At 40.5% G+C, this 23001-nt stretch overlaps 1 protein-coding gene across 1 annotated transcript in view; it reads right to left on the reverse strand.

Moving 5' to 3' along the window:
- The window catches only part of MICAL3 (microtubule associated monooxygenase, calponin and LIM domain containing 3), a 165887-nt gene that overhangs the window by 18600 nt on the left and 124286 nt on the right, over positions 1 to 23001 (reverse strand). Inside the window, exons 28-36 of the mRNA XM_072873982.1 lie at positions 20670 to 20732; positions 17388 to 17492; positions 16628 to 16759; positions 16132 to 16223; positions 12614 to 14489; positions 11583 to 11677; positions 7704 to 7754; positions 5743 to 5850; positions 4904 to 4997 (exon numbers count right to left, since the gene is read on the reverse strand). Coding sequence (XP_072730083.1) covers positions 4904 to 4997; positions 5743 to 5850; positions 7704 to 7754; positions 11583 to 11677; positions 12614 to 14489; positions 16132 to 16223; positions 16628 to 16759; positions 17388 to 17492; positions 20670 to 20732 — 2616 coding nt within the window. The remainder of the gene's footprint in view (positions 1 to 4903; positions 4998 to 5742; positions 5851 to 7703; positions 7755 to 11582; positions 11678 to 12613; positions 14490 to 16131; positions 16224 to 16627; positions 16760 to 17387; positions 17493 to 20669; positions 20733 to 23001) is intronic.

Here is a 23001-nt window from a genome sequence, read left to right on the forward strand (position 1 = left end):
TGAGGAGAAAATTCCCAGCAGGCAGGCAGGGACTTCCAAGGGGAAAAATCAAGAAGTCTACACAGAGACACTTCACCTGTTTCAGTCTGCACCAGTACCTGGCACTGATCTTTCCTGTTCTTGCTGAGAAAAGCAGAACTAATCTTGTGGCTTTCATGCTGAGCAGTATGTCAGAAAAAAACAGTGTCATTTCTCAGGTCAGCTGCAGGAAAGGTGTAAGGATTGATTTCTTGGAGGTGACTGAGTGGAGGATGTGTATATACAACACATGGGTGGAAGGCACTGACACGAATGGCAAATGCCTAAGTGTAGAAAGATGGGTATGTGTGTTTCTGCTAATGCAGTATCTATGCCAGAGAAGAACCTGCACAGAAGTGTGTGGAACAGAGATGTGTATGTCCACAGCTGCTAGAGACAGGTACACCATGAGTCTAGCACTGTGTAACATTTCTTTGGGGAAGAGACAGATGGGAGTACCGAGAGCACTAATTCTCACTGCATATGATTCACTTGATGTAAAGAGGTGGCTCTTAAATTTTTCAGTATTGATCTGACAGTAGGAGACGTTTTCCCAGCTCTTAAAAATGATTATCAAAGTTTACGCTAAAGGAGGATAAGGGACAAAAAAAAAAGGTTCCAGAAATTTCTGATTTGACATATTTTTAAGTTAATAATTGAAAATATTAAAAATCCACACAGGAAATCAAAGTCATAAGCATGTCCAAACAGGCGAATGCACTATAATATGAAGTACTGTTACATTAATAGCAATCCCATTCAAGGTGTCTCTTCAGACACTGCAGAAAAATGGGAAAATTCTTAATTGAGATTATCCTACTTTACCTTTGCAGTGTGTGCTGGTTTTGGCTGGAATAGAGTTATTTTTCTTCATAGTAGCTAGTATGGGGCCATGTTTTGGATTTGTGCTGAAAACAGTGTTGATAACACAGGGATGTTTTAGTTACTGCTGAGCAGTGCTTACACAGAGTCAAGGCCTTTTCTGCTCCTCACCCCACCCCACCAGCGAGTAGGCTGGGGGTGCACAAGAAGCTGGGAGGGGACACAGCTGGGACAGCTGACCCCAACTGACCCAAGGCATATTCCATACCATATGATGTCATGCTCAGTATATAAAGCTGGGGGAAGAAGAAGGAAGGGGGGGACTTCCGGAGTTACGGTGTTTTGTCTTCCCAAGTAACTGTTACGCGTGATGGAGCCCTGCTTTCCGGGAGATGGCTGAACACCTGCCTGCCCATGGGAAGTAGTGAATGAATTCCTTGCTTTGCTTTGCTTGTGTGCGCGGCTTTTGCTTTACCTATTAGACTGTCTTTATCTCAACCCACGAGTTTTCTCACTTTTACTCTTCCGATTCTCTCCCCCATCCTACCAGGGGGGAGTGAGTGAGCAGCTGTGTGGGGCTTAGTTGCTGGCTGGGGTTAAACCATGACACAGTGAAATACCATGATGCAAAAGAAAGCGGGGGAGGTGGGAAGGAAAAAAAGGGATGACAAAAGCTTAGACCACCTGTATCTGACAAACTTGCCACCTGAAATTACATTATCACTTGAAATAGAGCTTACATTCCAAGTCATTCATTCTTGCTATGAATGTGACTATCAAAGGCTGAGATTTTCAAAGATAGTCACAGATATTAAGGCAATTAAATAATCACAGGGTGTAAGATAATTTTCTGAATCAGAAACTAAATGTTAGATTGAGCATTCAGCTTTGAAAAGAATAAAAGACCAACTGCACCTTGCCTGAGGCTGAGCCAATTTAAAAAAGGAAAAGACAAGGAGGTAGCCAAGAAGGTGCAATTATTTTGTCAAAATTAAAGTTGACAATGACCTCCAAAATGTTTCTGAGTCTTATTAGTTGAATAGCTAGTATCAGCATATAAATATTCCAACTTGACGACTATCAGATAATGAGTGAAATTCCTGGAAAGAGTATTGAGCTGTCTGTACCTATTGCTAGGATCTAAATTAACTGTAATCTCGCAGGAAGACAGCAGGACATCACTGTGAAGAATTTATTGACAGTCTTCTCAGTATAAGTCACTTGGCAAGAACATATTAAGGATGATGCAAAATGGATGGAAAATAGAAGCAAAAGTATTCTAAGTAAACAAATTCTTACCTATAGTACTGTTTTTTGTTCTTACCAGTCCAACTGAAAAATACTTTTTTCTAAAAATGAAAAGAGGTCCAGAGGTCAGAGATCTGAGGAATTACAGTTAATGGAAGACCTCTACAAAGGCAAAATTTGAAATTCTTCACAGACAGAAAGGATGACTAACAGGCAACATGCTAAAAGATGATAAATGACATAGAGAAGTAGTTCAGATGGTCTTGTCTATCTTTTTCTACAATAGAAAAAGAAAAGAATCATTACAAAATACAGAATTCTGTTTCTTCTGTCAGGATTTTCAAGTATCTAGTAGTAGGAAACTACTACTAATACTATCTAAAACCTCATATTTAAATGCCTAAGTCAGTGAGTGATTTGTTCTTTCCCTACAGAGAGGGAAGCTGAATAACCAACTCATTACAGAGCCTAATATGTTCTCCTAAAGCAGTTAATACTGGTTGCTGTCTGTGGGACAGCCATTACTTTGATCCTGCATTGCAATCCTCCTCTATTTATGTGGACAGAGTATGTGCACAGAAGGCATACCTCCCACCCTTCCCCAGTTCTTCTCCTTGTACAAGCTTATTAAAAGAAAAGAGATTTTTTCTTCAGATGACACCACCACTTCATACAATGCCGTTCCCTTTTTTGTTTACATGGTTTCATTAGGGGAGGGACCGATCAGAGACAAGAGCATGACTCCACTCCTTTACACAATGGTACTTGCTGAATGCAGTGGTCACTGGTAGGTCAGTATCTTAGGCAATGCAGATGACAAAAAAATTATACCGCCCTCCTGAATAATTAATGGTTATTGGAGGCAGAAATTAACTGTATTTATGGAATGGGATGCCGCAGACTTTAAAAAGAAGAAATTCAGTTATTTTATTGCAAACATATGTAAAATGTCCATGCAAGAGTGGCTAGAGAGGTGAAGCATGGAATTAATTTATAATCTTGTGTTTTAGTCAACACAGGTTAGAACATGCTCTCCTCCTCTCCCCCCCCCCCAAATGTGTTTCTTGTTAATCCCCTGAAATAACTGGAAGAGTTGAGGCTGGTGAATTCTTTATGACAGAGCTAAGCTTCTGTAACCATAATGTATAATCTGTTGATAGAAACATGTTGCAAGAGCAAAGCATACCTTAGAGACTTCCTGAATAAAAGAGATTCATTTTGCAAAGAGTGACCTACAGTTTCGTAATTCTGCTAGGAAATTCACAAATACACAAGCTCATCTGAGACTGCTTCCATTTTGGGAGAGCTGAGAGTGAGAAGTTAGTTATACAAGGGTTTAATTCTGCAGTCTTCCATATAAAATAGCAATTCTTACTCTTGGTCATATTCTGCCCTCTCTGAACATTTTTTAGGCATTCTTCTATCATTTTTCAATGAGAGAGCATTCTATCATGAAGAACGTTCTCTCAGCTGCTAAGATTTCCCACTTGTGCTGACATGTCTTATGTGAAAGTCATTTAGCAGCTGAGTAATCAAGACAGACTTCCAGATGAAAAGAAGAATAAGGAAAATAACAATTAAGAGATAAGAGAGGTGGTTTTAGTAAGTGCAGTAACTGGCAGGCCAGAGAACAGAGTGGGGCTACACAGAAATACACAGCATAAGGAAGGAGGCACCACCACAAAGAAAGAGTTTTTGCACAAGGCTATTTTTTTGAACCCACAAATGAAAAAGCCAGTCAGATCACAAAACCATTGAAGTCCTCAAGATTGTTCTCCACACTCGTAGTACCTATTTGCTTTAGGTAACCACTCAGTCCTGCTGCTTTGGCACACCCTTATGGAGCATCAAACATACCTAATCCTGGATGAGCAGTAATTGGCGGGAAGTCACAACAGACTTTTCCTCTGGTGAACCTTCACTGCTTAATCAAGTCCCATCTTCACAGGCATAGCGGTGGCTCTTCAATCCAAGCAACAAGCCAAAACATTTTCCAAACACTTGTTCCACTATTACCATTTCTGATCTCTGACCCTTGTAATCAGGTACATAATCCTGGGCCTGTCAGGTGTACGCACACTGCATTTGCCTGTTGGATATTTGACTCCTTGCAATTAAGGATTCTTTTTTCCAAATTGTTATACTACTATCAGTGTTATCTGAACCAAGCACTCCTCCACTCATATGCTTGCCAGATCAGATGATACTCATTTAATTTAATTTCAAGTACATATAACATTCCTTTAACAGCTTGACATGGATACCTTTCAGTACACGTGTGCATTTCTGTTCTGCACAACTTTGCCAGAAGTAGCCAGTGTGCTGGGCTGTGCAGTGAGGAAGATGTTCTGTGATGGTCCCTTGTAAGGACACTACCTTGATAATCCAACACAATAGAGAAAGCACACACAATTTCACAATTACTTCCTTAACATACAAACAGGGTTCTCTCTTACTGTGACAGCTTTATGTGAATTGCAGTTAGGAAACGCCTGCAATTTTCTAGCTGTAATATCCAGTAATATGCAGAAACAGTCAGACAGCTATTATTAATAGTTGGAGAATTACCTCCTAAGCCTCAGGCAAAGAGAAGCAAACTAAGTCTCTGCCAATAGGGGAGTCCCAGAATTAGAAGCAGCACAGGAAAAATAAGGCCTCAAAAAGATAGTAGAAAAGGGAGAATGGATTCACTTTGGAGTCTATCTCTAGGCTACAATGGTCCAATTGCCTTTAAAATCCAAGCAGCTACGGACTACTGCACAAGCACTTGATAAAAAAAAAACCATTAAAAAGCAAACCAAGTTCTGATGGATACCTGCTTCTCCCCGAAGGGCCTTCTCCACAGCAACCCCTCTCTCCTCGAGTTGCCTCTGCTTCTCTTCCACTTGTTCAAGCTGCCGCTGGATGATCTGTTCAGAGAAGAATAGAGTAGAACCTCACCAACAGCAATTCTCCTGCTCTGTCTGCAGCACTCACCCAGCACTAAGTGACTTCAGTCAAACCAGCCTTTTCATAAACAAATATTTGTATTCAACAATATACTGCTTCAAAAGCTATCATCACAGTCCCTCCAGTGACAACATCCTCCCCACACCCTTGCATCCTATCCCTTAATTTTGCAAACACCTTGATACTCACTTATTTGCTACAACTCCAATCACCTTCCTAAACGCTGAAGTGAAAGGTGATGCTATTCAGTCAGCTGAGCACCTACCTCGAGTTTTAAACAAATCCCATCACCTATAGATGATGCCAGCAGATTTCCAACAGACCCTCTAGTAATTAAAGGTTAATTTGGTAACACTTCAACCAGCAGCATAATCTAGCAAAGCAATAATAGGTGCAGCTTCATCAGGTATTATCTTACTATCACTGTTCCATTCAGTGCATGATGCTTCACTCATCTCCAGAAAGGTGTTATTGTCATTATTTTTCTCACTGTAAAACTATCATGATAAGTTTCAGCCATTCTTCCCATGTCTGTGACATGATATCAAATTTGAAAGAGGGAGTAGGAGCAGGGACAATCATGTAGAAATAGAGGAGAGTTCTGTCTCTGGATCCTCTTCTGACATACTCAGAGGAATGTCAGGATCATGGTGCTTTCACATAGAGCTAACTGTCTGCCATGACAAGAAGATTGTGAGACACTACCTGAGCTCTGTGTAACCTCTTTAGCTCCTCTTGCTTGGCTTGTCTACGGGCAGCTTTCTGTACTCGCCGGGTCAGCTTGGCATTCAGTTCCTCTTCTGTGTAGGCTCTCTGAAGGAAGGAAAAACAGGGGCAGATTTTATTTGCATTCTCAGAGGTGTGGGGGGAGGGATGACCATTTTCTCTTCCAAAATCTCAGAAGGGAGGTGTTCTGTCTTTGCCATGGCTGTGTCAAAAGTCAAGCTTCTGTAGGCAAAGGTGTTCATAGTGCAGTGAGCAACAATTTCAGGGTCAAATCAGGAGTGAAGAAGCATATAAGCCAACTGCAAAACCGTGATTTTATATAATATCCCACCCCATCTTCCACTGCTATATGAAACCTCTCCCCAAAGATCAAATCAATTTTTATTCTATTTCTTAATAGATTTAGCCAAATGGATTTAGTTAAATCAATGAGTACCATATAGCGGGGTCACCTTGATTTCATTTTAAAAGAGGGTAAAGGCATGTCTACATGAACAGTTACAGCACTATAAGCTAAGAAATTATTATAGACTAGTGCAGTTGTATTGGTATTCCCCTCTCCCTATTTTATTCTGGAGCAAGAATATCCATAGTTGGGAGTTATACTGGTATAACTGGTAATGACTACCTATGTAAATTTGTGCAACTTTTCCATGAATCAAGAAGGCAAAAAGATATTTGAAAGTAGAATGACATTCTGGTGTGAGATGGGAAATCCCATCTCAAGAGCAACCCCACAAAACCGGCTGGTGTAAAACAGAGCAAACAACCCCTAAACTAAAACTAGAATATTACAACACCAGAAGCCATCCAAAAGGAGAAAGACTATGTTTATAGAAATAGAAAGGTATTTCCTCCTTCTTTTCTCTCAGTGAAACTAGTTTAAAAATAAGTAGGTCTTTTTAACATTACTGAAATGGAGTTTAGTATCCTATCAGGTATACTAGCTCGTTGTGTTGCAGTCTAGGAGGGCTTCCTCTCATAGACTTTTAAGAGCGTCAAAGAAACTTCCCAATGGCATTAAGTGAACTACAGTGAAGAAAGGAACTCCTTTCCCACATACATGTATGTAAGCTTTAAGGGACAGCTGTAAACAGATGTCTTCCACTTCTGAAAAGATATCTTCTCCATGGACAGTCAACTTTAAGGACAAAACGTTAAGACAGACCACCCTGAAATTTGCTTTATCTAGTTATTGTACTGCCGCATTGGTCAGTTTACCTCTGGTTTATTGTTCTCAGTGAATAGAGTTTAAGGTAGGATCACAGCCCTATTAAAAATCCCTCAGATAGGTGGTTAGCAAGCACCATCGTTAAAGCTCCAAGAAGTTAACACTTTACTCTTTTTTTTAAAACACAAAATCCACAATGATACCCGAACCAGAACGTAAAGTGATAGAGGGTGTGACTTTCCTATCCCATGTAACACTGTTGTGACTGTGAAGACAGGGCAATAAGAATTTCAGAAAGCAGCAACATTCCTGAAATAGAAATGCAATTTCTGTCTTGATTTTAGCTTGATACAGAGTTCCACTAAGATTTCAGTGAACTCAACAATTTTGAAGGATGCTGATTAAAGTGTGATGATTCACTTGAACTCATATTCTAAGTATTAAAAAAAGAATACACATATATATTTAATCACCTTGCAAACCAATTTGTTCTGAAGCTCAAAGATCATCCACATCACTCTGTACAGCGGTGCACTGCTGTGCACTGATAATTGCATGCATTCTAACTAGACAGACAATTCAGAGCTTAATGCATTTTTGGTAGACAACCTCTACAAAGAATTTGCTGCCCACATCTGCTAACATCTCACGCATGCACAGTCAATGTTTGTGATGTTAGTGCACATGTGATGGGTAGCTATGGATTCAATGGGTTAATATAGGGACATGCAATGCAACAATGGCCAACTAGTGGGAATGGAGACACTACCTTTGACGAATATGATCTCTTGAATGCCAAGGCGTGTGGTACATAAATCGACTTTAAAGGGGGAATGGTAAAGGAAAAAAAAATAAAAAAAACGTACAAAATGAAGCAAAATCAGTTCAACATTGAAAACAGATGCACAGTAATAAAACAAAGCTGTTTTTAAATGAAACATAAAATTGTGCAAATGCTGAACGTGACCCAGACTGATGAAGCACAATGGAACTTCTGTCTGCAAAATCAAGTTTCTAGCACTCTCCTGAAGGCAATTAGCTTTGGCAGCCTCTTTGAAGATACAGTCAACTTGCAAATAACTTTTACTAGAGGAATTATTTGGCCTTTTTCTACCTATGAGTTTAATGTCCACTGAGCAAGTACGTGTACATACACATACACAAATTTTGGCTTAGGATTTGGAATAATGGCTTATGCTGGGGCATGTTTGGTCTGAACCAGCTCATCCAGCCATATATTACTCTGTCACACAACTCTCCATTTACAATCTGATTTACAACCTCTCCTAGGAGTTGTGTTTATTTCATGGCTTTAAATTACCTCTACTTCATAGAAATGATCATTTGCATTTAACTAACATCATAAATCTTCCTCACTGCTTTCTGACAGGAGAAACATCAGATGGGCTCAGAGCAGGTTATGTGTCCTACAGTAATGGAATCTCCTTGTCTAAAAAGAGAGCCTCCAGAGAGCATGAGGATCTAAAATTATGAGGAGGAGGAGAAAAGGAGGAGAAAAGGAGGAGAAAAGGAGGAGAAAAGGAGGAGAAAAGGAGGAGAAAAGGAGGAGAAAAGGAGGAGAAAAGGAGGAGAAAAGGAGGAGAAAAATCACTATCTTCTCTATCCAAGGACATTCTACATTACCTTGTACCTGAAAATAAGGCAAGTAAACTACTTAGGGTTTATAAGACAGGTAAATTTCCCTTGTGTCATGAAGTACAGAGGTCATTGTGCCATTCTGGGCAAACAGCCAGCATTTTGCATTTTCACGTTCAGTTAACTAAGAACAGTCACAAATGAAAAGCCATAGAACAACTTCAGCATGTATGCAAACTTCAGTAAAGAGCAAGCTACCTGCAGTAGTAAAACACACATCTGATCACAATACCACAATTGTACAGGAACAGCGACAAACACACACACAATGACACACACCTATAAACACGAGACCCACAGGGCATTTACATTAGGAATTCTTTACAAGATGCTTCTCTTGAAAGACACTTCATTAAACAACACTGAATTAATTCACTGCTGATCACAAAGAACAGGCTAAAGAGAGCAAGCTGTCTGGGAAGCAAGCTCACTACAATTACCAAAAAAGCAGCACAAGCAGAATTTCGATTTAGAGAAGGGGTTCACATAAAAGTTATGTGGCACACAGGAAGTCAACTCTTACCCGTAAGAAGTAGCAGGCAGTTTGTAACTTAAAAAATATAAGCCCCACCCCAAATCAGTAGAAACCGAGTTTTGTCAGTCTTGAAGTTCAGTTACATTTCTTTTGACAGCAAGGCATTCCAGTGTTTGCAGGTACTACATTCTACATCCTTGGGCAGGATGCAATAAAACTAGGTAAGTGGAGTTCTCAGATTTGTTTCCTCTAAATAAATTCATTCTCACAACTATTCATATAGTGAAATAGGCAGATGCTGAGCAAAGAAATTCTTAATGTAACTTCAGCAACAGCAAATGGGAGAAAATGAGACATCACCACCATACCCTTGGCAGAGCTGGTGAGATATTTTCAGTATTAGGATTCCAGGCATCTGCCACTGTCACCTATCCCCTCCCATGCTTAGTGATGAGATCTTTTTTTCTGCAAAAGCCATTTTAAATCAAAGTAGTTCAGCACAGAAAAAAAAGTGACCATTAAGGCATGCCGAAGTCTGAAAACAAGCATGGACCTTACTGAAGCCCTGCTTCCTCCTGAAGGAGCTTACAAGGCAGAACAGTAACTCTGTAACTCTTATCTGAACCCCCTGTATTGCATATCTGTCCTCTGCTAGCCACAGGTACCTCATTCTTCTGCATCTCTTGGAAAATGCAGAATTTCTCATGAAACGCCTTGAGGGCATGCAAGGAGGAATGCAAGGGGGAGAGAAAAAAGAGAATAAAATAAAAACAAAATAATCTTCCTCTTAGAAGAGATCTAGATCAACTAGGGAGAGAGATTAGAGGAGAGATAAGTAAATACAGAAAATCCCCACTTACTTCATCAACTCCTTCCACCAGCCTTAAATTCATAAGTTATTCTAATTCATTCCACTATATATACATAGAAAGCATTTCCTATGACACTTCAATTTGCAGTACTTCCATACCTTTGCCATCTGAGCTAAGTATCATCTAGATCCTGCCATTTGAGACTGATTTGCGCACACTGGATGACAGGTTTGAGACAGGAGGCACAGACCACTGTGTCTGTGACACTACCCTCTCAGATGCTCTCTTCTTCCTGAGTTTTTTTAACATGTGAACCAGGCACCACCAGGAAGGAACAGGGGGAACACATTTTTCATTCTTCAGTACCAGAAGGGCCTTAGTGTTCTGTGGGGTCAATGAAATCTCTACTTATTCCTCCAAACCTTGCAAACTCTGTCTAGCAGAGCTCAGAAGCTCTCAGGAATGAAAGAAGGGCTCTTCCCCATTACTATGATTGAGCGGTTCCTTACATTTTTCACTTATTTTTGCATTAATAGTGCCATCCTAAAATTGAAATAAATAGTTTAAAAGCTACTAGCTTTGGCACCATGTATTTTCCGAATATAAATATGTGCAAATAAACTAAATGTATTTTTCTCTCTGGGCTTTTATGGAGACCCACTGATGTCTCCTCTTTCCTCCTCAGTAACTTCCTCAAAGCACCATTTAAAGTTAAACTATTTTGGCTAGAAAGCCGTTGATATGTCTTACAATATGACATTACAGCACTAGCTAGGAAAGGTTGGTCAGGAACAAGAAACAGCTCTCTCAGAAGAAGCGGAGCTCATACCAGACCACACTGGAATGAGAACACCAGGCTAAGACCAACCCCTGTACACTGGCATTTCATAGGGGCTCACTACTATGTATTTCAGCTTCACAGTTGTTATCTACACACACAGACATATGCAAATACTCAGCAATGGACTCAATGATCTTATAGGTCTTTTCCTACCTAAATGATCCTATGATTCTAAGTCCTCAAAGAAAACAGGGTCAAAATGGAAGAAACAGCTGATGGCTCCTCTTTTCTCCAAAAAGAGAAGGTGCTAATTCAGACTGTACACATTCTCTTCTCCCAGGAAAAATAAGCAAACCTGCATGAGTTGCAAAATGCAGCCTGTAGCTTACCTCTTAGTTGATGATCTGTCTTGACTATGTTCTTGATGTATGCAAAAGTACATTCCTGTCTGTAGTTTGCTTGGAATTCTACCACTTCAAACTATCAAAGAGGCTGGTAAAACAATATCCTAAAATTGGACCCTTACAAAAAGTGAGAACTATCTCATTGTTATCTTTTTGCAATAACATTAGAGACAGTGAAATTTACTCTTCTGACATTAAATGTCTGTTTTCTGTAGATCATTGGCATGCTCACAACAGGGACAAAATTCACTATTCTGACTGTCATATTCGTTGTAAGGTAAAGTCACAGTAAGACAACAGATCCTTCATATAATAACAGTGGGGAGTAGCTTGCAATTGTGAAGCCAAGTGAAACCAACTTATTTTAGGCAGAACAGTCAGCCAACTTACAGGAAAGCCTGTTCCATGGAAGAAACAGTAAGAACAACAAAATTAATCATCCAAGTTTCTGATGTGGTTCTCTGAGCCTGTGATCTGCACAATGCCAGATTCAACTAAAATGCATTTCCCATCTGCCTACCTCTCGCTTGGATTTCTGTGAGGAGCGTTCCAGAATATCGTCACTGGAGAGGTCGGAGTCCTCTGAGAAACTCAGGTGTTGACGGAGCTGCAAATCTGAGAAGCCGGGAATAAAAAGGGGAAGTTAGAGAAGTGGTAACTATTCTTTCTGTAAACGTTTCAGAACTCAGTTGATAAGTTGTTTGATTGAGCTTCAAAAATACTTAGTCCTTTTATGCCAGTCTCAGTTGCTTCGCCTGGGATTACAGAGTGATCAGAGAAGCACTGCTCCACAAAATGATCAATATTAGTTAGACGCTTCATTCTAAGAGAGCATCGCTTCCTGTAAACGCTGTTAAAAATAATGGTCATGATTCTCCCTTTGTACTGTATCAATGCTCTTACGATAGATACAGCACTTGGATGACAGCAGCTGGCACTATTTTGGCTATTTGTACAAGGCCAGAGAAATGTAACACGTCTGCTTTCGATCACATTTATGGCTAACTTATTTACTGTATCACAAGTTGCCATTAAACACCTCCACCTGCACCTGATGGCATGTGAGAGATTTACACGAGGCCACAGAATCCTCACTTCATAGATCAGTTGCCAGATCGCTGAGAACAAGAGGAGTAACTGCATCTCTGCAGTCTTCAGCATCCATGGAGCCAGGTTGAAAGAAAGAGAACAGACCACCCAAGGAAAAGATGAGGATCAGATTTAAAATAGAGATGAAATGTCAGAAACAACTGATTCCAACAAACAGTGCTTATTTCTCAAATCAGTCAGGCAGAAAACAGATGTGCCTTGTACATATCGAGAGTGAAGCTTTTATTTAAGGATCCATTTTTTTCAGTGGCATATCAACTAATTCTGTCAATACGCAAATATACAATTCTAGTTGCTAGCACTTATTTTGATCTGCCCATTTGACACCGGGGGGCCCTGTCATTCAGCACAGTAGCTGAATGACAAAGTAAGGCAAACTTACTTTCAAGGATACCTAGCTGTAGGAAAAGTATACGGTGCAGAGGCACATATCTATTATACCTGCAGCTGTAACCAACGGAGAAGCTTTGTGCTTGCCAGAATCCACAGTGGCACCACTTGAGGGAGTACTTGGGCAGGATTTGTCATCAGTCTTTTTCTTCTTGTCTTTCTTATACCCAGAGAAAACAGACTTCCATAACGACCTATGCTTTGTTGCTTCCTCTGTCCCACCACTAGATTTGTCAGAAAGCCTGCTGTCATTTTTGGATTTCTTTTCCTTTTTGTTCTTACGAGGGGAGAACAGAGAAGTTCTTTTCTTACTCTTCCCACTGGAGCCTTCTGAAGAGGTGACAGACCCTTCAGGTCCAGCCACATCAGCAGCAGGAGTGGAGAACTTCTCACTAGCAGCATCATGCTTTCGTGTGGATCCCTCTCCTGTTTTCAAGGCCAGATGCTTTGGAGAGTCATAAAACAACTCTTTGGTCTTCAAGGGCATAGAAGATGCCTTTTGTGCCCTTGTGGCCCCAGCGGCAGCAGATGTAGCCATCTCCATATCTTTCATCTTACACAACTGTTTAGCCATGGCATCGCGCAGTGCTTGGCTCTTGACAGACTTCTCTCTGGCTCTCATTCTTTCTTCAGCAAGCTCCTTGGCCTCCACAGAAATTTCAGGCAATGCTCTCTTCTTTTGATTAACCCCTCCTTCCATTGAGGGTGGACCACCATTTTCTTTGACCAAGGGCAAAAGAAGTGGTTTCTCTGGCCTTGGCCTACTGGTAGGAGGAGTAAAGAACTTCTCATGAAGGCTTGAGTCCTCTGCCCTGTCATCATATGTGTCTTCTACATCATCAGCAAATGGAATCTCATCCACACTCTCTGCAAAAGACTTCCGAACGTCATCTTTTTTGGCCTGGGTTGACTCTTTGGCAGCAGAGGTCGGCTCATGGCGTGGGGGAGCAGGAGGTGTTGATGCTGGTGTTGGAGGTGACCTGGCTTCAACCTCATTCTGCCAGACTGCTTGATGCCTCTTTCTACGCAAAGTGGCTGGTTCTTCACCCTGAGGAGGTGGTGGTGGCGGACTTGATGGAGGAGTAAGCATGGTAGAGTCAGAAGTGTTGAAGCTCTGGCTAGCCATAGTTCTCATGTTAGATGAGCTCTCCTGAAGACCAAGTCCAGAACTGCTGGATACATCTCTCCTTACTTCACTGGAACTCTTTAGCTCTTTTTCTGATGGAGATTTTGGAGTGAGAAGAGAAATCTGCTCGTTTTCTAACTTGGACAGTCCCTGTCTTCTTGGGGCAGGCTGGGGTTTCACAAGATGGATCCTTTCATCCCCTGAAATATTATCGCTATTAAAAGTCTTCAGAGGAGTTGTCTCAAGGGCAGATACAGTAAAGTTCGTCTCTGGGCGTTTGTTTCTGTCTACTGGGGTGAGCCCTAAGCTCCTCCGGATTTCAGCACTCTTCATCCAGAACTCTTCTACAAGGTTACTCCGTTTCAGGGCTTCTTCTGCAGTAGTAGGGCTCCCCAGTTTTTCCACCCCACTATCCTGGCCCCTAAGGACCAGTTTGGCTAAAGGAGTAGACGTTAAGGCTGGGACAGGTTGGAAACATACTGGAGGCTCCACTGGGGATGGAATGGATGTTTCAGCAGAAGGCAAAGGTTGGGAACAGATAGGCATTTGAGCAGATGTCGGGGATGATGCCAATGTTGGTGCTGCTGGATGAGACTCTGCTAGAGATGTAGGTACAATGGCTTCTGGTGATGCAACCGGCTGGGATAACACTGGAGATGGTGGCACCAAAGGGCTCTTAACTTTCCTGTCTTTGGGAATTTCATCCTTTGGTCCTTCTTCAAGAATGAAAGGCTCAGGAAAAAAGCGTGCCTCTGGAGATTTTATTGCACGGGATACTTCAGCAAGGGGATCTTTTACATCCTACAAAAAATGAAAAAGGGAAATATTAATAGTCACTGGGCACATTAGAATACTGCTTCATTTTTTTTGCTTTTAACAAAGTTAGCAATAAGGAAACCATCCTTATGATATGATTGAAATGATTTCATATCAAAATATGAAAAAACCCACATGTGGTATCCCCATCGCAGGCCTGGAACATCACTTAGGATTTCTCATCAGGTATGCTTCATTTTATAATTGTATAAAATTACACAAATGTATAATTGCCCCATTGTATAAACCGTCCTTTGTAGATGACAACAAGGCAAATTTAGTTTTTGGAAGAAAAAACACTAAACTAAATTCCAGAAATCCGTTTCTATCTTCTCCTGCTCTCCCTTCGAATCTCTAACTCTGTGTATTGTGGTGGTCCCTTATCTCAGACAGATTTGATGCAATTCTCTCCAGCTCTCATCAATACAGCACTGGCTGTTGGCTAGCATCTGCTGTAATGTTTTCTTAAAGCAAGGGGTGCTTTCTCTGCTAAGGTAAATTAGGCTGCAATTCCCTTGACCCTTAATGGTGTGAGAAGTCTTGGTTTTCATTTCCTACATCCAGACTGCCATATTACTCAGTAGCACAATTTGTTGTTTTACAATTTAACCCTTTGGCAGTGGACTCCTCTTATTGAGTTCTGGTATTATTCTTTCCAATAACATCTTTTACACCAGCTTTCTTTTGAATGCAGACAGTTTGGTTTAACTGACACACGACCATTAGAGCATGAACCTCTCTATCCGTGTGCTTGTATGACACATATTAAACACCCAGGTCTTGAGTAATACATTTAGGCGCTGTCCTGATATAAACAATAACTATGTCTAACAATCATTAGATGGTCCTGAAAAAAAACCCCTTTAATTTTAATAGAAAGTGAATATTGTCAGCAATTCCTGTCAGCAAACCAGCCTTATCCCATAATGTGTCCATTGTAAAAGTAAACTGGTTTATGACAAAACTCTCTAGGGTAAAGTCTAATCTTTTAGTAATTCCTTAAAAACAAACACTTGGAAGGGAAAAATTTGTCTTGAACATTTTAAGGGTCATGTACTTCCTGCTCTTACACACCAGTAGCTGGAAACACCACAGTATGCTTGCATGCTGACTCCAGGGTTAACAACATGACAGTACATTATTGACATGTCTTACTTCCTTAAGCTGAACTATGTTGTTACTCTGGAATAAATAAGCACTGCTTTGGTTACTACTACATAATACAAATATAATTTTTAATTGCAACTGTACAGAATCTGCTTTTGGTACAGAAAAGATAGCCAAACCAGGATAAACAGGAAACACCTTATTTATGGCTCCCCTTGTGCATTATATATATCTCGTTAACTGCACATTGAAATTAAAATATCCTATATAATTCTTTTGGGGGCTTTGTGATGGGAACTTGTGTGATTGTGACAGAGCCACTACACTCTGAAGACAGGAAAGAAAGATAGTACATTTTTTTTAAGTCTAAATGAAGTCAGATTTCAAGAAGATCAACATAAATTATAGAGACAGAAAAGGAGGAAAGCCCATTGCTGTCAGTCCTCATTAGTTTATCCAACAAGCTCTTCTGTTGAAATACAGGTAGTAAGTAGAAAACTTCAAAGATTCCCCTACTTACCTCTGCTTGTTTTGCTTCAGGACTATCAACTGGAGACAGAGGAAGAACACTGTCACTAGATGACTGGATAGGGATGGATAGCTTGCATGGATCTAGGGAAAGCAAAAATGTTTCCAAAAACACATGAGACTGCTAATATTCTATTTTTTTTACATTACACACAGCAAGTAATGACAAATTTCTCAGCTTTTTACCAATTCTAGACTGGACATCTGGAACATAGACAAAAGTTTTTTAACTGTCCAAAATGGTACAAGCTTTTTAACGTAAAAACTTCTACAAGAAAAAGCAGTTAGACAGGTTCTCACGCTTTAGGAACCTGTAATTAATGGATTCAGAACATTCTTCTCAAAGTGTTAATGCAAGCAGATACCTTGCCACTGACAGTAGTGAGATGATTCAAATCCGAGACACTGTCTTCTCTTAAATCTAATAAATGTATAGACTATCTCAAATGCAATTACGATAATTTAAACACTGAAGGGAAAGCTATTACCTTCTGTCACACTGCAAGAAGCACCTTCTGCTCCTTCTTCATCATCTTCATCTTCAGAGACTTTTAGTTCTGGCTCTTCTGTGCCACCTTGATGTAAGCGAAACTCTGCTTCTGCATCAGATGGGATGTCATCTGATCACGGATGGGGCAGGGGAAAAAACCAAGAGATCTTGGATACAAGTCCATCAGGACATCTGTTTGCTATTGAAAAATCTTTCATAATCCTTTCTTTCTATTCACATGGTGCTAATCATTTTCATAACCTGAACACCTAAATGTTTCAATCCTTTTTTTGTGCACTAGAGTCATTTAAGCACTAAATGATGGACTATTAGTACAAATAAGTAAATTCATAATTGAAGTCATACCTTACCAGTTTTCGGGAAATTTTTCCATGTTTTCTGGCATATGCAGTTCATTTTACACTAGCAAGGGAAGATTTTTGCAATAATATTGTGGACTTTTCACAAATTTACTTCTATTTCTGTTATTCAGCAGCATTAGCACTGAATACGGACACAAGACCAAGCCCTCTAGTTAGCAGACGGTGAGAGGACACGAGAAATTTATTCTACAACCCATGGCACTAAGGTTTTTCTGTTTCTTTTTGTCCTTCACTCCTGGCTCCCTCTTGACTATTTGAAACAAACTCCTACATCACTAAAAATAAATCTGGTTTAAGTACCCTCATACAAAGTATTTTCTGCCAATACAATTCTGTTCACATAAGAGGTTTAAATGATGCACGGTGGTACCCTACCGTCATCCAGCTCTGCACCCGTGTCTCCCTCTTCACCTGCCTGCCCTTGTGTGTCTGCAGGCTCTGTGCCCAGCTCATCCTCCACATCATTATCCTCACATGGAGCTAGAATATATTCAAATATTGAGACAAAAAGAAAAAAAATATATATACAGTAAAAAGGTTCTACATTGAACTGTACCAACAGTTTATACTGGAGATATTTATTAATTACTGCCAAAACAAGAAATCCTGAAATGTGTCACCCGGAAAGACATCTATGGTGAAATGATACTGCCAGACTCCAACGAATCAAGGAATGCCTGCCCTTGGGGAGTCTCGAAGGCATTTGCAGTGAAAGCAGCCATGGCTTTTTGGAGCAACAGGCCTTGTGAAAAATTAAACAAGAAGGGGACTGGGAGGATATCAAACCAGAATTAAGTTTACTGTTCTTCCAGGAAGATTTTTTTTTTTCTTTACCATACTAGAACAGTTACCACCACTTTATAGCATATGTGTATTAGGTGAAAACTGAAATCTCACAATGTACCACAACTGTTCATCTTGAAATTGAAACAGGCTTTTGAGGGTATAAGTCAGAGACAGAGTCTAGCTCTTGGATTGATCATTATTACATTTGGAAAGTGTTTGTGCAGCTACAGTAGTCTTTGGTAAAAGGGTCTAAGAGACTTGATATGCTGTAGAAGTAACTAGGACACAAATTAATTGAGATATTTTTAAGTAAATAAAAACATATATTCAAAACTTTGTTTTCTCTTACAGATCATAATTTGATTTGCTGGGTCAAAATAAAGAAAAGATTCTTGAATTCATAACTCTGAAAAGGGCATTTGACATTACTACTTGTGACGGGATTTAATTACAGGAGAAGAGAAAAGACCAAACTGTGGGGTCTGAATTTCATTATTAAATGATACATTTTTAAAAACCCTAAACCTTATGACACCTTGTCCCATCTCTGGTGCTATGGATGATTTGCTTAATTTTTTTTGTTAAGCATTTTCATAAAACATAATTGAAATATAAAAACAGAAGCAAGCACTTCCAGGTTTTTTTTCCACAGTAGAGTCAGTCAACTACATTTTTAGATTTGTGCAGCGAGTTAGCATCAATTCATGTTCAACAACATGCAGACATTTAACTCTGTTGTATATCCTCTTGCAAATGTGTACACAGTCAGCATGTATTATTATGCACAATGTTTGCTAATTATACACATAGGATATGGTCCTATAACGATGATATAAGATATAGTTATAACCTTCTTGGTTGCACCTGTACCAGTAAACTAAGCGGTGCAAGTCTCCAGACCTGAATGCATACAGTGTCATGCTGTCTTCTTTAGGAGGGCTCCTGGCATGACTCCCAGCAGTTAGTTCCCATGGTAGGGCTAAAGGCTGCTTCCAATAGGCAGTCCGGATGCAGCCCCCTGATTCTGGATAGCAAAAAAGTTCAGCCATATGGGAGTGAATCATGCTGTGCCAGTTTTCTCCTGAGTTAGGCCCTGATCTTTTTTGTTTACTAGTGACAATGTGGCTTTTGGAACCACTTATATGCTAGCATTGCTAATTAAGACAATCTTGAAACCAAACCAACCCTCCCTAAAATTGAGGTCTTGCAGCCTTTCCCCTTTCTCTAATACAGGTTTTTGCTTATTTCAAAACACAGCGTTTAGTGGGTGGTTTGTCTTCTTCCTTCAACCTGATAATTTCTTTTTCCATGCTTTTCCCCTCTGTAGTATTAAGACAGACAAACATACGGGCTAGTTTATTTTCTGTCAACTACTGTGAAATGGGAATTACACTTATGTGTAATAAAGCAGGGGCCTATTCCCTTATGTCAAAAGCTTATAAAATCCAGAATCTTACAGATGTCGAGCGTAGGCTGGACTGCCCACAGGGGCATTCACAAATCTACTGAACAAAACCAGACTGTGTCCCAGTATGATTGTTGCTTAGGTATGCAGTAGCTTATGTTATTTTGGAAATAATAATGTCATGGGATGGTTTTATGGTAGCAGCAAATGTGAGTAATCTTAATCAAAACTTGCAAAAATGTAACTCTGATGTTAGGAATATCTGATACTACTATGTATATGTGTGTCTACAGATCCAGAAACCATGAACTGATGTGACACACATAGGGAGTGCTGGAGAGAGAGGAGAAAATAAATTCTTAATAGGTTGGTACACAAAACTCAACAGAAGATTACAGATGCATAGATAAGTAACAACTTGGTGCAAGGGTGGATCCCATTTTGAGGGACATGGAGAGCTTGCAGGTGGCTGGTTATATTATACATATACTGTGCATATACGTATATGCAGTTAGGATAAGGAGCAAGAGGCCAAAAGCTGTCACACAATAACTCAGAAGCTACACACTATGGCAGCCAGAAACTGGGATCAGCACTTGGTTCATATCAGCTAGCGGCCATGAGCAGACTGCATCGTGTGCAGACATCTTGTAAACACTGCTGCCTTGCCAAAGCAGTGGCAGAAGCAAAGTTTTATAGGCAAGCTAGCTATTCTGATGTGCCAAAGCAACTTAGCTGTAGATCAACTACCTAGCCACAAAGTACTGCTGTTCCACTGATTTAGATACCTTCACCGCTTTACACAAATTTACTCCCTTACTCTAATCCCAGAGTCTTCATGCTCATCGGTTTTGTAATAGAGCTTAGAGGACCACATAAAAAAAGCAGCTGAGCTCTACCATCCTTCAGCTTTCCTGAGGCTTTCCTAAATAACGTGAACCCCAAGTCAAAGGACACACAACAGCCATCACTATTCCTAAAGATCCCAGCTTCAACCTTATTCTTCTTTCTTGTTTTCTTCACCAGATAACTAGAGTTTGCAGTTGCTACAGAGAACTGCAATTGCTTTAAGCACTCTCTGTCACTTAATCTTTCAACTGCAAGAAAGCCCCATGTTCTTTTAGTCAAGGAGCTAGGGCAAGAATAACTGGTCCAGTCCTCAGTCTACAAAGCAAATCGAAGCACTCAACTAGAGTCCTCCTTCTACTTTATTACACCCAAGATAACCTCTCTGTTTGGCCTGCCTTCAGAAGGGTTACAACAAATGTCGAGTTCATGCAAGAATGGACTGTCTGAGCAAGGCGTGCATGCACACTCCCCCTTCCTCCCTCCCTCCACGTCCAGTCATGCAGTAGCGACAGGGCCGTAAGTTCCAGGGTTAAAGTACCAGCTCAGCTGCTGAAGGCATGGAGAAGAGACGGGCAGGGTTATTGTGCATTGGAATACATAGAACATCACCAAACTACCTCCAGGGACCGTCTCCAGCCACGCCTGTACCGCCTCATGGCGTACGGAGGGAAGGTCGGATGCTGAATTTAAAAAACAATAAATTGTAAGAAATCAAAATTAGACCATCAGTAAGCGTCTAAAACAGAAGAGCGACAAAGGGAAATTTTTCAGTAGCAAACACAGGAATAAAACCTATGAGATGTTAAACAACCAATTCCAGGCTTGGGATTTAAATCGAGATAACACACAAATGCCAGGGGCCTAATCTTCCTTTAGGATCTGTAATGTTAGAGGAAATATGGACAGCATAGTGAGAAAAACACCACATCTGACCAGCAGGTTCCTGCTGCTGTGCTCCACTTGAAACTCTGCAGAGGAGGGAAACTAAGAGATGAAAGAGCTGAGCAACGAGAGAGGGGCGGTCATAACAGGCACCCCAGAACCTGTGCTGCCCGGGTGCAAATGCCAGCAGACAAAGAAGAGCGCCCAAAGCAGAATGAGAGGGGCTTCTGTGTACTGTCACACTATCCCAGGCTTTCACATCAAACCCTATCGCCGCTGCTACTGATGGGCTCTCCAAACACCTCCTATCACAGAATACAGCTCAGCAAGGAACAAATTTGTCTATTGAACTCAGGTTGAAAACTTACAGCATATCCACAAGTACTTATTGGTGACAGCCCTTTAAAAAAAACAAACTGCTGATATGCCTGCACACACCTATACTGTATGACAAAGTAATTGAAGCAGCTAATCTATTGATCAGGATTGTCCTAGTTTGCCCCAGTTTTAGGGGAAGGAAAGGAAATACTGCCTTCCTTCCCAAAGGAAGTTGGAAAGACCACAAAATCATGATGGAAAAGTAGGAATTATAAAATACAAATTAAAAGAAAAATTTGGAAACAATAGTGATATAGACCCTCAAGCAGAAGCTAAAGTAACCTTAATTGTAGTAAGCTTAAAAAACTGTGTTAACATTTTTTACTTAGTGTTTTTAAATGTTAAGCAACTACTCTAGCAATACTGAATGTTACAGACAGTTGAACACAGCCTGTTTCTGTGGTTGCAGTGGGAAGGAAATACCCATCTCTTATTTGTAGGGAGCAGATTTCACACCAGAAAATCCCAGTGCATTCTACAAACTGCAATTATAAGCGTAGCCAAACTGATCTGGAACTGTGTATCAAGTTGGACGAGGATGAAAAAAAAAACCAACAAAACAAACATCTAGAACTATGAGGAAAAGATAATTATCTGGAATGGAATATGATCAGGCAACATGAGGTAAAGCCCTAGGCTTTTTTTAATAGAGAACAGTCATTAACTTAATTTCACATTTGCTGTAAAAGACACCCCTTCCCACAGCATACTTACTCCCTCTACAATTCTGGCACAATGGTTACAGACTCCGAGACCACTACTTACCAACTGCATGGTTAACATTTATTAAGCCTGGGCTTCTGCATAGGTAAAGCACCTATGCCATACTTACCTTAAGACACATTGTAATATAGTCTAGAACAAGGTCAGCAGGGACTGCTGGAAGGTGCTTACAAGACAGCTAGACTATTGGGATCTTCCCCCTCCAAAGTTTTCCTTTAAGTAACTGGCAACTCACAAAGGTCACACCTCACTTTAAAAAAATAGATATACTGTCAAATGCAGGGAGGCAAAACCACCACTGATCAGATTTGCAAGCCCTTTGAACCCCATCATTCCCTACTAATACCAGATGCACTTACACACTTTGAAAAGCAGCAGCAGAGAAATATGCTCAATACAGAAGCTGACCCTGCTCAATCTTTGCTGTAGTAGCTACAGAACATAGCCCTTCAGCTTTCCCTAAAGAGGCATAGAGTCCCCACTGCCACAAAAAGCACAGGAAAGCTTCTATTACTATCCCTGAAGTCAGTTACTGAGGGCGGATTGCCAGCACTATCAAATCATATGTGTAGTGAGGAAAAATGCTATGGAGTCAAAGTGGGCAGACAAACGGGTCAGAAGTCACACCACCATGGAGCTGAGAAAGCTGTCATTTTAAGTAGACACTGACCTGAAAAGCAAAACGTTTAACCAAGTGTAATTTCAGTGTAATTTGAAAGTAGTTATTTTCAATCACTGCTGCCCCTGCTGAAGTACAGTGCTCTTAAAGGGCGCAGAAGCAACAGAGTTAAACAGCTGCAGCCGTGATCCAGGAATTGACGGTGCAGGGCTTGGGGGAGATTACCTCTGGAGGTGGAGGACTTTGAGGTTGGGACCATTTTTTCCTCCTCCTCTTTTTCACGGATGTGTGTCCAGTGCACATCTGCCAGGATCTCCAGAGGATCAACCGGATTTACAATCTGCTGC

This window comes from Ciconia boyciana, chromosome 1, assembly GCF_034638445.1.
Source record: "Ciconia boyciana chromosome 1, ASM3463844v1, whole genome shotgun sequence".
Lineage (NCBI taxonomy): Eukaryota > Metazoa > Chordata > Aves > Ciconiiformes > Ciconiidae > Ciconia > Ciconia boyciana.